General features: G+C 46.4%; 1 protein-coding gene across 1 annotated transcript in view; it reads right to left on the reverse strand.

The window, feature by feature from the left end:
* Samd4b (sterile alpha motif domain containing 4B) overlaps positions 1 to 16,028 on the reverse strand; it is a 38,467-nt gene that overhangs the window by 9,879 nt on the left and 12,560 nt on the right. Inside the window, exons 2-3 of the mRNA XM_034517251.2 lie at positions 14,269 to 14,670; positions 4,974 to 5,444 (exon numbers count right to left, since the gene is read on the reverse strand). Coding sequence (XP_034373142.1) covers positions 4,974 to 5,444; positions 14,269 to 14,464 — 667 coding nt within the window. The 5' untranslated portion in view covers positions 14,465 to 14,670. The remainder of the gene's footprint in view (positions 1 to 4,973; positions 5,445 to 14,268; positions 14,671 to 16,028) is intronic.

Raw genomic sequence — 16,028 nt, forward strand, 5'->3', positions numbered from 1 at the left:
AAAAGTTCCAACTACCAAAGTTATCTTGCCCTTGCTACTCAAGAGAGCAGACAAACTACACAAATCTCTGATTATGGCCAGCCATAATCAAAAGTAAGAACTCCAGGTTTGGCAGGAGTGTCTTAGGACCAAGGTTTGTGCGGCTGCAAGCTCTCATGTGGTACTAAGTACAGACTTTCCAAGGAGCCATCTCCTCAAGGTTCAGTCTCAGAATAATTTCTTAGTCTCTACTCATTAACCCAAACATAGCAAAGGCTTTGCCGAAACATTTCACTCAAAGCCAGACACAAAGCCTTCACTTTACATATCACTACACTATATACACTGTATTTCTTTCTTGCTTTCTTTTTAAAAAATATTTATTTAATGGCTATGAGTACACTGTAGCTGTCTTCTGACACATCAGACAAGGGCATTGGATCCCATTACAAATGGTTGTGAGTCACCATGTGATTGCTGGGAATTGAACTCAGGATCTCTGGAAGAGCTATCAGTGCTCTTGACTGCTGAGCCATCGCTCCAGCCCATACACTATATTTCTTAACTTCCTATCCCCTTTCCTATGTTACTGAAGACAGAAAGAACTCAGGATCTCCTGTATACTAGACAAATACTCTACTACAGAAAGCAGCCCCACATTCATTCTCATTCATATTCTCTCTTCTCTCTCTGTTTCTCTCTGTCTCTCTCCAGGGTTTCTCTGTGTAGCCCTGGCTGTCCTGGAACTCACTCTGTAGACCAGGCTGGCCTCGAACTCAGAAATCCGCCTGCATCTGCCTCCCGAGTGCTGGGATTAAAGGCGTGCACCACCACCGCCCGGCTCTCCCATCTTTCTATTGACACCGATCACAAGCCAGACTCTCTGGCTTATTACTAAAGCCCTGTGCTCTGCTGTGGAGCAGAGACCTACATAGTGCATTATCATATCCTCAACAATCACAGGGGATGGCCCAGGAAGCTACTTCCTTAGTACTTACAAATAAGCCAAGGAAGTACACTGAGTCCCTTGCTACTTTCAGGGGAAGAGGAAGCTTTAGACAGAGTGTTGCTATGGTGGCCTGGCACTTACTATATAGCCCAGGTGGACCTCAAACTCCTGATCTTCTGCTTCAGTCTTTCAAGTGTTGGGATAGGTATACACCATCATTCTTAGCTAATGAACTACTTCTTTAACATCAGCAACTAGACCTCACAACTCCATTTTTTTCCTGGACTAAATTCAAATTGACCACGTAAGAGGGCTGTAACTCAGGGTGAAGTCAATACCCTTTCCCCATTTCACAGCTTGTCCACTCCATTTCTGAGGTAAGCAAAGGGCTCCAAGTTGGTTCTCTAGGTAAGACAGTAAACACCCAAACCTTGGCACTGCCTTCTCCCTGTCCTATCACTGCTTCAGCATTCCTTTCCAGTGGCTGCTTCTGCCTCTGGGTCTTGCTCAAGCACCTCCTTTTGGCCCCTGAAAGCCAGGCACTTGTTCCTCTCTGTGCTAGCCAGTCTCTTGTACTGGTCTGTGAGTTTATGAAGAACAGCAACATGGCCTAATCCTTTTTGCACCTCAGGCTCAGGATAGTCTACATCACACAGAAGCCTTCCAACTGAGTTTCATAAAGAACAAATGAGCGCTAAGAGGGCCTGTGAGCTCAGCACAGGGAATCCAGAAGTTCCCGTGGCAGCCTGGAGAAAAAGAGAAAGCCAAAAAGCCTGGTTAGGTGAGGACAAGGCCCAGGAAGCTGAACTCCTTTGCCCCAGTTCCCACAGGGAGGAGAGAGGAACCAGAGAAAGAGTACAGGCCTTGTTCTGATGGTGAGGCCGAGGTTTCTGTCAGTGCCTGGTGATATTCTACCCAGGAGGCCACCCTGGTACAAGCCCCAAAGCACCTTCTATTACTATCTGTGACAATATTAATGCTCCTAGCCAGAAAGTTATCCAAGAGAGAGGATACTGACTAGCCCACTGCACACAGCCAGGGTCAGGCTCTGCTATTACCCAGGATCCGGTTGAGTCCTCTACTCAAGGTTCCTTCCAAGTTTCTGGACACTGTGGACTCTGGCTTCTACCCCATTTGGGGCCTCTTGGAAGAAGATGGCACTTTGGGCCCAAGGCTGGAAAACCATCAATACAGGCCTTTGTGCCTATCTTGGTGTGCTTGGCCACCTCTGTTCTCCCTTCTTAGCCAAGAAGTGGGCTGGTGAGGCTGAGAGGGCAGGAAATTACCCTGACTAGAATGACCATGCAGTTCCTGAGGAACCCTTCTTGGCCTGTGCTGGGGTGGAGGCTGGCCACTGCCTGAGGATTATAAAAACAGGAATGTCTGCTGCAGATCCATGGCCTTGTACTCTCCAAGAAATCCTGGTCTGTCCTTGGCAGTACACCAAACTCACCCTGCCTGCCCTCCCAGGCCAATCTTTGCTTCCCACTCAAAAATATTTTAATTGTTTCCTGCTTCCTGCAACTGTCTGATGTCCAAATGTTTCATTTTATCCTTCAAAGCCCTAAATTGTGCCCCTAAGATGTGAGTTCAAATCCTAACTTGACTACCTTTAAATCAGTGCTCTTGGATAGGAGCCTGTCTCTTTGTCCATATGTCTGGGTGCAGTTAGCCTAGCATGCACGAATATGATCGATCACTCGCAGAATCTATAGACCTGCTACACACTGACCCTCTACTGGACACCATGCCTTTCAATCATGCTGTGCCCTCTACATGGCATGGCCCTTTCTTTTCTCTTGTTTGCTCCAGAATCCTATCTGACACTGTGAAAGCTTTGGTCCTTCAAAGCCACTGGAGTGCTAGGGCTGCAGCTCAGTGGTACAGCCTTGTCTAGTAGAGTCAAGATTCTGAGTTCTACCCCCAGTGTTGCCAAAAGGAAAAGCAAAAACAAAAGCCTACTAGGGTTCTGAGGCAGGGAGCACAAAGCTGTGAGGGAGTCACTGCAGGGTCACATTCTTAGGCAGAAGCAGTGCCTAAGAGGTGTTCAGGCTCTGAGCTCCAGAGTCATACTACTTGGACTGAATTCTGACATCATCTTGGGCAGATGACTTCTAAGACTAAGCTAAGTTTTAGAGTTTACAGTTCTGAAGTCCTCAGACTAGCTCCTAGCAAAGTGTTCAATATTTCCCAGTCATAACAAACATTATTAATACAGCCTCTAAACCTGATATAGGAAGTGTACCAGAAAACAAACCCAAAGAAATTAGGGTTGCTAGAGTACCCTGGAAATGCCCTATCCTCCCTGGCCTACTTTAACCATACCCTGCTGAAAGGGGCTGACCACCTAAGGCTAAAAATTTTGAGCATTCACCTTCTATCAGGTCATGCTACTTACTGTGTTTTAGAAAAGCCACAGTGTCTAACACTGCTCATCTCAGCTAACATTTCAAAAAGGCACCTCAATATCAACTCCTATTTTACCCAGTCTCTGGGCTTAGCTGGTCAGGGCAGCACTAGTCAGAGGTGACTCAGGCCCAGATTGCTCAGGCCTCAACCTTGCCAGTTCCACTATTTGTTCTATGTGAGACCTCAACTATGTGGTTTCAGTTCTTGAGTTCTAAGTCCTCATCTCTGAAATGGGTCTAATGGTCTAGGAGGCTTAACTGGGACCATCTGTAATAGTGCTGTGGAGAGCACTTGGCACTAATGCTCAGCTATTAACAGCTGATGCTCTGCAGCATCATATTTACTGACAGACTTCTCATGTTGGAATCTAAGACCAGAGACAAAAATTCTGAGTAAGCTAAAGAGAACTCAGGTATGGTATCCATCACTGTCAGGGGTCCTTAGCAGCCAGTAAGGTATCAAAAATGTTGACAGAGAGTGTTGGAGAGATACTTCAGTGGTTAAGAGCCCTTGTAGCTCTTGCAGAAAATTGGGGTTCAGTTCCTAGAACCCACATGGTAGTTCACAACCATCTGCCCTGTGCCCTGCCTCCCAGCCCCCACTTCTTTTTCAAGACAGGGCTTCTCTGTGAAGCCCTGGCTGTCCTGGAACCTGCTCTATAGACCAAGCTGACCTCAAATGCAGAGATCTGGCTGCTTCTACCTCCCAAGAGTGTGCACCCCCACACCTGGCCTATCTACCACTATTGTTCCAGAGGATTCAACACCTTCTTCTGGCCCCTGTGGGCAATGCATGCAAGTGGTACAAACAAGCTTGCAAAATATCCACCCATACATTAAAAAAAAAAATGCTGAGAGGGTTGTGGGGCCTCATGTACAGGCGTGGCGACTCAGCTTTCCCTCAAGCTGCCACTAGGAATACAGGCTGTGAAGCTCCAGACACCTGGACTTTTCAAAAAAAGCTAGAAATTCAATTTTTAAAACTTTGTATACTAAATTTATTTAGAAACAAATCAAGAGCAGAAGAGATGGCTCAGTGGTTAAGGGCACTGGCTACTCTGAACTCAGAGGACCTGTGTTTAACTCCCAGCAGCCACACGGCTGCTCACAGCTATCCATATCACTAACTCTAGTTTAAGGGGTTCTGATACCCTCTTCTGGCCTCCAAAGGCAACAATAAAACAAATGGTAAACTGACATACCTAGAAGAAAAAACCCATATACATAAAATAAAAATTCAAAAGGAAACTGGGCACAGTGGTGCACAGTTTTAATTCCAGCACTCAGGAGGCTGAGGCAGGTGGATCTCAGTTTGAGTCCAGCCCAATCTACAGAGTGAGTTCTAGGAGAGCCAAGGCTATACAAAACCCTGTCCTGAAAAAAATTAAAGAAAGGAAGGAAGGAAGGAAGAAACAAACAAACAAACAAACTAACTAACTAACTCACTCAAATGTGAGTTCCTAAGACACAACTACAGGTCAGATTTACCTCTAAGAAGGTCAGTTCACAATTTCTGCACTGTCTCTCACATAAAGCTGAGGCTAAGAGGTGTGATGGGATTGGCAGGCCACAGAGCAAGAGAAGACAGCCCAGTTTATTTTCAAATAGATATGGCCACTTAGGAAGATGTCCCTCACCTGTGTTTGCATTGCTCCCAATACTGTTGATGGCCGGCGGCACAGAGCTGGATGGGTGGAAGGGTACATGTCCGTTTTCCCGGGGTGGCTTGTCCTGCCAGCCTGGTCCTGCCTCTCCAGGGGCCAGCTCTGCAGGTCCACCCCATTCATCTGAGCCCTGGCGTGAATGGTAGGAGGGCTCTGGCCGTGTGCGGAAACCACTAGCTAGCCGCTCTTCCAGGTGGCTCAGCCAGAGGGCTAGCGCATTGCGGTCCTCCAGCGTGGTGGCTGGGTGGATGAGGGCATAGGAGAGGAGCTGGCGGCTCTCCTCAATGAAGGCATTGCTCTCGATGGAGTAGGCCAGCACTTTCTGCAGCAGTCTCATGTACTCAGACTTGGCCTCCGTGTTGCCTGGCTGGAGCAGGGGCAGATGGGACAGCAGGAGAGACACCACCTTCTCTTTGGACTCCTGTTGCCACTGGCTGACGATGGCTACAGTGGGAGTAAGAGAGCATGAGTGGACACTATCAAAAACCCAAAGCCCATAGTCTCTCTCTCATCTCTAGTCTTCTCTACTGTTCCCACTTATTCCCCTTGACCATGTCCCCCAGAGAGCTGAGACCGAGCACACGTTCCCACTTCTCAAGTCATTCTTGCTAGTTCTATCACTCTTGTCTTCAAGTCATGTGGAAGTTCTCTTACGAGAACTTTTGTTCTTTCTTTGCTGTATCTACCTGTCGACCACCACCACACTTCCCTCTCCCCATCAAGCAGCCTCTTGCCTAAATGGAGAAGGTGCTGGAATACGAGTTAAGTTTGTTCTCTGGCATAAGATGATACAGATTCTTCACCACTTAGACTTTAGGTAAGTCACCTTAAATCTCATTGAACACTGATTTCTTAGTTTGCTTTTGGAGGCAGACTCTTGCTATGTAGCCCAGGGTGGTCTTAAACCTTCTCCCAAAATACTTTACCTGTAAAACTTGAGAGAAAATAGTACCTGATTCACAGTGTTGGCTTGAGACTCAATGAGCTAATAAGAAAAGTAAAGTGGGTCTGGTCAGATGGCCCATTGGGTAAAGGAAGGCACTTGTTCCTGAGTCTGACAAGCTGAATTTGATTTCTGGGAGATACACTCTGCAAAGAACCAGCTCCCTATAAATTGTCTTCTGACCTCTATACTGCTATGGCTTACAACCATCTTTCAAATGAGCGAATGAATGAGTAAAAGCTAAAAATAATAGATTATGGCCTGGAATAAAAACAAAACAAAACAAAACAAAACACTATAAACGGTTGCTGCAGTTTTATAAACTGGTTTCTTTGCCTCCAAGTGACCACCTCCTATCTGTCCTGTCCATATAGGTGGCTTTATCTTTCTAAACCACACTCAAGTTTCTGACCAGAAGTTCACTATGGCAGCCTGCACCCAGACTCAAACCCAAGAACTCACAGCACAACACCAACTTCATTTATACGCCACACATCCCCAACACCCCCATCATCAGATACTGATTCAGCACAAGTGGACTCTCCCATCTTCCTTGGGGCTCACTACACTGTATTCACTCAAGCTCCCACAGTGAGGCTGCAACTCAAGGGTTCAGCTGCAATCACTTTTTTTCCTAGCCAAATACTAAGTATTTGTCCTATCTTCCTCTTCACCCCTAGAACTGTGGGCTGAGCCTGAGGCCTTGAATATGTTCAAGAAACACTCCACCACTGAGCTAAACCCCCAACCTTCTTTTTACTTTGTATTTTTTTGTTTGTTTGTTTTTGGACACAGGGTTTTCTCTGTGTAGACCTGGCTGTCCTGGAACTCACTCTGTAGACCAGGCTGGCCTTGAACTCAGAAATCCGCCTGCCTCTGCCTCTGCCTCCCAAGTGCTGGGATTAAAGGCGTGCACCACCACTGCTCGGCTTACTTTGTATTTTAAGATAGGGCCTCACTAAAAGTGGCCCAGGCTAGCCTTGAACTCATTCAAGAGAGGCAATGATGTGGTGGTTTTCTTGCCTCAGCATACTAACTAGCTGCTATTTCAAGCCTTAACCAACAGATCCAGATTGGTTATGCATGTGTATGTCTGTGTGTGTCGATGTCTGTGTCTCATAGCACACTCATGACGTTTAAGAGTCAATTCTCCCCACACACCATGTGGGTCTCAAAAATTCAACTTAGAATGTGAGGCTCACAAGCCAAGTTCCTTTACCAATTGAGCTATCTTGCCAGCCCAGCTTGGTATTTTAACATGATACACAAAACCAATATGGAATATTTCATAAACCTGAGTGTCATCTCTGCACAAAACTCACATTAATTTTCTCTATACTGTTCCAATTTTAGCATACATGCTGTTAAAAGCTGTAAACGCCACATTGTTTTTTCTTTTCTTTGAGACAGGGTCTCACCAGTTCAGGCTGGCCCCAAACTCTAAATTCTCTTGCCTTAGCTTCCTAAGTGCCCTACTGCACCATGCTTCAGCTCTACTGTATCAAGGGAACTCAGAATCATTCCTACTCAGTGTAGCTGTTAGGAACTAAGTGAGATTCAGTTTAAGGTCAGTGCTCCGGAAATACTGTTGTTACTTTTTGTTATTAGTATTGTGTTCAGTGTATTTTACTGTGGTTTCTTCCTTTTCAACAATATACAAAGATTCTAAAGATATAGGCCAACCAGTCAGCCTAGGAAACAGAATGGGATTAGACCTCAGAAACCTAGATACAGCCAGGCCTGACGGCAAACCTATACTCCCTATTCAAGTTCAAGGCCTACAGGAGCTACAGGTAAGTTCAAGGGCAGCCTTAGCAAGAGTATATCTTCCTTTTCTCAGAGGAAGAGAGAAAGAGAGAGAGAGAGAGAGAGAGAGAGAGAGAGAGAGAGAGAAGGAGGAGGAAGAGAAGGAGGAAGAAGAAGAAAAGGAGGAGGAGGAGAGCGTGCATGCACTGAGGATCCAGCTCAATGATAAAAAACACACATCTGATGTGTATGAGACCCCATATTCAAGACTAGGGAAAAAAGAAAAAGTCATGTGCCTGTAGCTACAATGCAGAATGGACACATAGAAACTTGCAAATTGCTCCTCTGTACCTTTTGTCTTAATTCTGTAGCCTGGGATTCACATTAGTTTCTAATTCTTCTTAAGTCTGTAGCTCTCAGAATGAATCACACAACTCAGACCTCCTGAGGCCTGGCCTGCAAGTCTCTGTTCTATGCTTTCTTGGAGTGGCCCTGTTAAAGTGCCAGGAAATTGCTCTTTATGTGTATAGGTGTCTGTCTGCATGGGTGTTTGTGTTCCATGTGCATGCAATGCCTGTGGAGGCCAGAAGAGGGTGTCAGATCCCCAGGTACTGGAGTTAAGACACTTGTGAGCCAACATGTGGGTGCTGGGAATGGACTTGGGCCTCTGGAGAAGCAGTCAAGTGATTACTGAGTCATGCCGCCAGCCTTTACTATAACTTTCCATCTTCCAGTGCCAATGCTTTCAGTCTTGACTCTTCTTACATTGTACCTGCCACTCAAAGCCAGGAAACTGCCTCCCTCATCTATTTTCATCTGAACCAGCTCTCAATGTCCACAAAGCTCTTCCTCCAACCATCACAATATTTAAAATTTAAAATAAAATTCTGAAGTGGGGCCAGTTCTTCCTCAAATCATGAAGCCTTTTTCTACTCCATCCCTTCTACCTCCAACTGGCATGGAGTCACATAACTCTTTGATATTTTTCTTTTTTGGACTTAGTCCAACCTTTCATTCTTAATAAGAAACACAGTAAGTAATATTAAGGACAAAGTCAAAGGCTTTGCATTCCAGCTGTCTGTAAAAGTAGTACAGGGTAGCTGAGATGTGGGCTGCTCAGATTTAGGTAAGGGTGTCTGTGAAGGATTAACAGTCAACATGTAGTTAATGTGCAAGATATGGCTCAGCGATGGGTGTTTTTCTCCTTGCTCCTGCATCCCCACCAGGACTTCTCAATTGCTGTTGTTTAGGCCTTACAGTGTAGCCAGAGGCATCTAGGACAGAGAGAAGCCTTGTCTAAACCTTCCCCCACCCCCAGAGTACTGCCAGGACCCCAGGGCTATGGGATGCAGCTTCTCCTCTGGTACTGCCAGGGGACGTGACAGAATAGCCTCAAGGGTCGGGCTCAAAGAAGGACCTTGTTCTATCGCTCAGAAAGGAGAGAGTAATTCTGAACCAATGAAGGCTGACCCTGGGGAAATGTGTGTCCACGTGTCTGAGTGGTGGTGGTAGGAAGGGCGGGTCTCCCAGGCCTGAGAAGCATCAATGAGCACTGGAATAAGTCCAAGGAATGTGCACAGCCTCAGGCCTCTTGGGGTGAGCCCAGCTGGGGCTGCAGATGACGGGTGGGGATGAAACTTCTAGTTTCCTGCCCAGATCAGAAAACTCTGGCTCAGAGTTACGGCACAGCAGGGGCCCAATGAATACCTGCACAATTGAACCCAGATGGTCTGTTGTAGGTAGTGGTGTCTATGTGTGTAATATGCCCACTCTGGGATCCCAAAACATTCAGTCATCCTGCCTTAAGTTCTAGCAGAGTATATTTTGGAAGTTCAAAAGAAAAAACCTGCCTGGGTTAAAAAAAATTTTTTTTTTACCTCTGTCTCCATGACTCAGTATATTGTAACCATGGACCAGTTCTTTAAATTCACTGAATCTTGGTCATTTGTCTATGTAAATAATGGCTGTAAAAGCCAGGGTCACAGGACTGTAGAGAACAAGGGTGCAAAGCACTTGGCATGAGCAAGTGCTCAGCACATGAACATAAAACCTCTACTGTTCCTGGGTGGACATCTTTCTTGAGGCTGTCTCAAGGCTGCTAACCTAGTGGTTTACTTAGCACAGCACATCTGGGATTCCCCCTTAAGATTTCCATGGGGTTGGGGAAAATTTACACAATTATTTACCAAAACTAGACACATGTCTGCTCTTAAGTTAGAGGCATAATTTGTAGTGATAAAATTCTGGAAGTGGGTGGACTGGGTTTGGGGGACCAAGCAGTAAGAGAATGCCAGCAGTTGCTCCTGTCAGAGATGCAAATTTGGACTCTGAGGACACAGAGAGGGTAGATTGTGTGAGTGCCCTCCTTAGCATGATGGCTATGGGACAGGACTGGCCAGGTAACCCAAGCAAAGTAGGTCATAACCCTGGGCCCTGGCAAATCATAGGAACCAAATATATCTTTAAGACTATCATAAGAGTAAACCCATTTTTATTTGCTTAGTGTTGCAACAATCATGTTGGCCTCTCTGGCACTAATCAGAGGGGCTGGAGCTTGGCTTCTCTGCCTCACCCCAGCTCACAAAGGCACGGGTTCACATTTTTGTTTGATGAACTATGTCAGTAGAGCCTGAAAGGGAAGGGTGGGGGTATCAGAGGATGAGTTCTGGTGACTCACTCACCATGGCCCCTTCTGACCCCAGTTTTCCCACCCAAATTCAGGGAGCCAGAGAGGGAGAGGCTTAAATCTGCTAGATATGGAGACTGACTCTGAAGACTAGATATAGGAAGAAACTCAAGAACTGTAGACCAGGAAGAGGATGAGGAAGAAGAGATCTTCGCACCCAGGCAATTCTCCAGCTACCAGTCCATGGGAACACCCTTATGGTTCAAGACATATTCAGTGGGAAGGAGGCCAAGACTGCTGTTGGAGCTCCAAACAGCAGAGAACTAGGAGAAGTAGGGATGACGACAACTGGGAACCCTAGGCCTCTCTGTCCTGGTTGGTTATTTTTGTCAACCTACCACAAGCTAGAATTTTCCTGAGAAGAGGAACTTCAACTGAGGCTTCCAGAAGATTAGCCTATAGGCAAGCCTGTGAGACATTTCTCCTTCATTAATTATCTGTGGGTGGGCCCAGACCACTATGGGCAGGTGATCCTGAGTAGTATTAAGAAAGCAGGTAGACCAAGCCATGGAGAAACAGTAAGCAGTGCTCCTCTGTGATATCTGCTTCAGTTCCTGCCTCCAGTTGCCTGTGTGGAGTTCCTGCTTTGATGTCCCTTCAGGATGGACTGTAAGCTTAAGATGAACAAGCCCTTCCTTCCTCAAGTTGCTCTGATAATGTGCCTGCCACTCTTAAGACAAAGAAATGGACCAGAAGGACATGTGTCACAGTGCTTGGTCTATAAAAGAACCTGGATCCCTCTCTGGGCCCATCTCTTCAAGATTCTCACTTATTATTGTGTCTGGGGTTGGGAGGTGGGGAGTGGGAAGACTGGGAATCTAGATTTTAAGTTGTTCTGACCCTGTTCCTGAGAATAATACATGCCTGGGAACACAAAGGAATGAAGAGATACAATGAGCAGAAAGAAATATCAGGAGAGACAGCTTTTGCCAAGGGCCAGGTACCAGTTCCAAGAGGCAAGAACAAGCAGATGACTGGGGAAGTCTACCTAAGGATGGAAGTGACAGGAGATGCCACCTCTTTAGACTTAAAGCCCTCACATCCATTAGGAAGAAGTATTCAAGGCCCCCCCACCACACTTTATCCAAGAGCACTTTCCTGAAAGTGATGCTTTGCTGTAACTCTGGCAGACATCCTTCCTGCTTGCTATGGGATATTCGAAGGCCTTCCTCCCTCTCTTCCTTCATTCTCTTTTCTTTACCTCTCTACTCATCAGCTTCATAGAAAGCTTCTCAACACATGACAGGGATGTAAGACCTTGATTCATATATTCACTATCATGCAATTCCTAAACAGTAGCCCTCCAGTCTTCGCTGAGCCCACCCCAATATGCTGATGTAACTGTTTGGAAAGGGCCTCCACCCTTTGTATAGCATATTGTTCACAGACAATGTGGTAAGAGCAAATACTTTAGAATAATATACCTTCAGACTAGAAGTGCCAGAGATGTCTAGAGTTTCATCCTAGAGCTGCTTAAAGGATCTTTACTACAGCTTGGAGGAGCAGAATCAAGTAGACCAGGTGGTAGACAGAGCTAGTGGTCAACTACTCCCACGTCAAAGTTGATCCCTACCCTCTAGCCCAGCAGTTCTCAACCTTTGGGTTACCACCCCATTGGGGATTGCATATCAGATATCCTGTATATCAGATACTTACATTATGATTCATAATAGCAAACTTATAAAGCAGCAATGAAATGATTTTATGGTTGGGGGGGGTCACCATAACATGAGGAACTACATTAAAGTGCTACAGCATTAGGAAGGCTGAGACCTACTGCTCTAGCCTATTGTGACGCAGAGCAAATCATAAAACAAGCTTTCCTATAGGTGCTGTGAGGGCTCGACAGCAATAGACAAAGCACCGCTGAGCATGACTGTGGATGCCTGTAACCTCAGACTTAAGGGGCAGAGGCAGAGTCATGCACTGCAAGTTGGAGGCCAGCATAGGCTGTAGGCTGAGATTCTGTCTCAAAAATATAAAAAAAATAAAGGTCAAGTGTGGAGGTGCACACCTTTTATCCCAGCACCCAGGAAGAAGCAGAGGCAGGTGGATCTCTTAAGTTTGAAAACAGCCTGGTCTATATAAAATAGTTACAGGCCAGCAAGGCTGCAAAATGGGACTTTCTCAAAAAACAAACAACCCCAAACCAATAAAATGACAAAGCTCAGAGACAATGTGTGCACTCATACTGCACAGATCATCTCATAACACAAAAAGATTGGGAAAGAAGATCCCCATCTTTAACCTTCTATAGCAATTGGTTTTTCTTAGAAGTTCTGAAAACAAATGCAAAAACTGAAAGTGCTCTAATAAATTAACAGTGAAAGCACACGGCTGATCTGATAAAACAGATAAGGCTGGTGCTCAGGCCACGGTAGCAGGGAATGTCATGAAGCTGTGTAAAACACTAGCTTGTCCCAAAGGAACACCACCCCACCTCTCCAGTGTGGGCAGAGTCATTCATTAAACAGACCTCCATCCTTGGGTACCAGAGCAGGGAAGCCTTTTTCTTTGGTGGGAAGCTGGCAAGAGTGGAAGATGGCTGAGTTCTGAGCCTGCTGCAGTTGAGCTGTGCTCTACCTGCTTTTGTCTGCACTACCTCAGGCCAACGGGACTCCTAATCTACATAACTACCTTCAGTTGTGAGTGATGCTTTTGCAGCTTCTACGTTCAATTCAGTAAGAAATAAGGGTGTTTCTGTGATGAGTGGGCCTGGAGAGATAACAGAGAACAAGTAGCTCTGTGGCTCCCCAAATCCCAATCTTGGAAACCCACCCTGGAGCCCTCACCTATAAAACAGGGATGATAACAGTACAAATCTTATAAGGTAGTTCTGAGGAGTGTTAAGTATGACTGACAATAAAAACAACTGCCGGTTACTGAGTACTGCGTACCAGGCATTGTGGGAAGAACTCCACCTGCATGAACTCACTGGCTCCTCATAAGCACCCTAAACATAGGTGGAATTATCATCTTTACTTTAAAGATAAGGAAACTGAGGCATAATTATGGCAACTAACAACAGATATTTCAGTCTAGGCAATGTGACTCCAAAGGACTTGACACAAGTTAAGTAAGGGGCATGTGGCTTGCAAGGGCTCCATGAAAACTGCTGTTGTGAAGATAAAGACAGACAGAACAGGTAACTCTGCAAGGAGTCCCTTGGTCCCCTTTTCAGCTAGCTTTTGATCATTCACAACTCTCCTGCTTCTCCGACCTCCACCTCCTGCCTGTGTCACTGAGATCACCCGCTCTGCACCTAGCTAGCTGTGTCAAGGCCTAGAAGGCCCTTATGCTTTTAGCAATAGCCTTTGAGACATTCTCTGGACTGACTGACTGTTGGTAGACTCTAAGGACAGGTTCTAAGGATGTCTGGCTCACCTATCCCAATGTCAGCTTCAGGGGACAGAGTGCCTCTCTACTGGCTACTTAAAGAACTGACATAAAGGACAACATCTATATTAAAAACTCTCTTGAAGTTGTTTGTGGCCTGAGACCAATCTACTTTTTGGAGTGAAACCTCCAACCCTGTGGGTTATGGAAGACTTCTGAGATCCTCTCCTAGCTTTTGTGTCTGTCCTAGAGCTAGGAAACCAAATCATTGCTTACCTTGCACTGACTCACTTCATGACTTACTTGCCTGTTCCTTTTAGTAGCTAAGACAAGTTAGCCAATACCCTTCCTCTATGTGGACAGTTCCAGTTTCTATTGCCCTCCTTCTGGGAGTCCCCATTCCACACCCGAGGACAGCTGACAACAACACAGCCCCAGGAGACCAGACAAGCACACAACATTCATTTCTCAGCTCCGATATTGGTTGGCCTCTGTGGCAACTAGGACCTGCTCTTGCTTTCCTCACTGAACTCCCATCTCTAGGGGCAGAGACTCACCAGCACTGTTGGCCTCTGACTCCAGCAGGTGGATATCATTGCAGTCCGCCAGCGAGTGCTCCAGGCAGAGCTGCAGAAAGCGGGCTTGGGTACGCGTGACCCGCTTCAGAAGTGACAGCAGGGCCACTGTCTGCTCACACTCATTCCAGCCCTTGAACCAGCTAGCGAGGATGCCCACTTGGTCTCGGAACATCATGGTGCCAGGCCTGGGGCCAGGGTTGGGGGACGGCGGTGGCAAGGGCCAGCGCCGTCACATGGTCTCGGCTCTGGGCTCCTGTTACCTCTCCCCTAAGGGCCAGGGCTTGAGGATGTCCCCTGGCGTGGTGGCAACGGGTGGTGGGGGGAGGAGGGAGCCTGCTTACATCAGGGGAGGTCTTGGTCCAGCCACACCTCTCCAGGCTCCTGGAAAAGAAAGCAAAGGGATCAGAGGGGGTGTAGGGGTTGAAACTGCTATGGATAAATTACAGGATGGGGCCTTGGTCATGTTTCATGGAATTTGTTCTAAGTGTCTGGGAAAAGCCAGCAGCAGATTCTGAACTAGCTCCTCTCCAACTGAGGACCCAGGGAACAGGCAGGACTGGCACCCCTTCAAGACCAGACCTCCAGACACTGAATCAGCTCCCTTCCCAACTGTGGACTCAGGAAGCAGGTACGATTGGCACCTAAGATCAGATCCTCAGAGACCAAGGAAAAGAACTGCCTCATGAATAGACAGCACAGCACCAAAGGAGGTGGGTCCAAATCAAAGATTAAGTCAAAATGGTGTTCAGAAAGGAAACAGGAAGGGAGAGATGATGTATATCTGGGAAAAGATCTGAATGAAGGAAGGTTTGGCTCAAGGTGACATGACAAAGCAGACATATGACCTGGAAGAGAATCCCTGACCTTGCAAGTCTCATGTTACCTCCTCTTAGAGCTGGACAATGACTGTTCACCAGCAGAAAAGAACTCTAGGGCTCCTTAACTACTTCAAACTTAAAACCTACAATTCTGACTCAACAGTGGAAGGTAGAGAGCAGTGACCCCAGTAGAGATCCCAGGTGTGCAGAGAGCAGATGTTGACAGCAGTTGACTATCTATCTGGTCACAAACTAGCTGGTAAATATGAGCCCAGGGCATGAACATGGACAGGCTTGTTTAAAGATCATCACCATAAAGGGATCTCATGCCCTTCAACCCAGCTCTGCTGCTCTGGAAGAGGCGTGGCTCTGAGCTCTAAGACTCCACTTCTCTACTGTGAGGTAAAATCCTCTCAGCCTTCCTCTTCAGTCCTTGAAGTCAGCTTCAGGTCCAAGACTCTGAGGTAGACAGTTCCTTGATTTTTCAGGAAACCAGATTGTTATCAAGGAGCCAACACAGTGCCAATTTGAAGAGAATGAGGCAGATTAAAAAGGAAAGACACCCAAACAAGAAAATGTCTAAATTCCTTTTAAGCAGGGACTGCACAGAAGTTGTTTGAAGTGGACAAACAGTAGGTATAGTTGTTTTTCAATTAGCTTGTCTCTAGACAAGTATCAACCCAACATTCCCTCTTCTGTCTGTCTTGTAACCTGTGCCCTCCGTTCAGTTCCCCCAGGGCTGCACGAGGTCAAAGAACTCTATACATAGACCTACTGTGTATAGGATCTCTACAGGCTTTAAGGCATGACTCATATTACCCTGACCTTCTACAGCCTTGTTGTGGATAGCTATGTGTGGCTGGGTGGCCTTGAAGGACCCCACTGGATCTCAAAACAAACAAACAAACAAACAAACAAACC

Source organism: Arvicanthis niloticus, chromosome 1 (assembly GCF_011762505.2).
Source record: "Arvicanthis niloticus isolate mArvNil1 chromosome 1, mArvNil1.pat.X, whole genome shotgun sequence".
Classification (NCBI taxonomy): Eukaryota; Metazoa; Chordata; class Mammalia; order Rodentia; family Muridae; genus Arvicanthis; species Arvicanthis niloticus.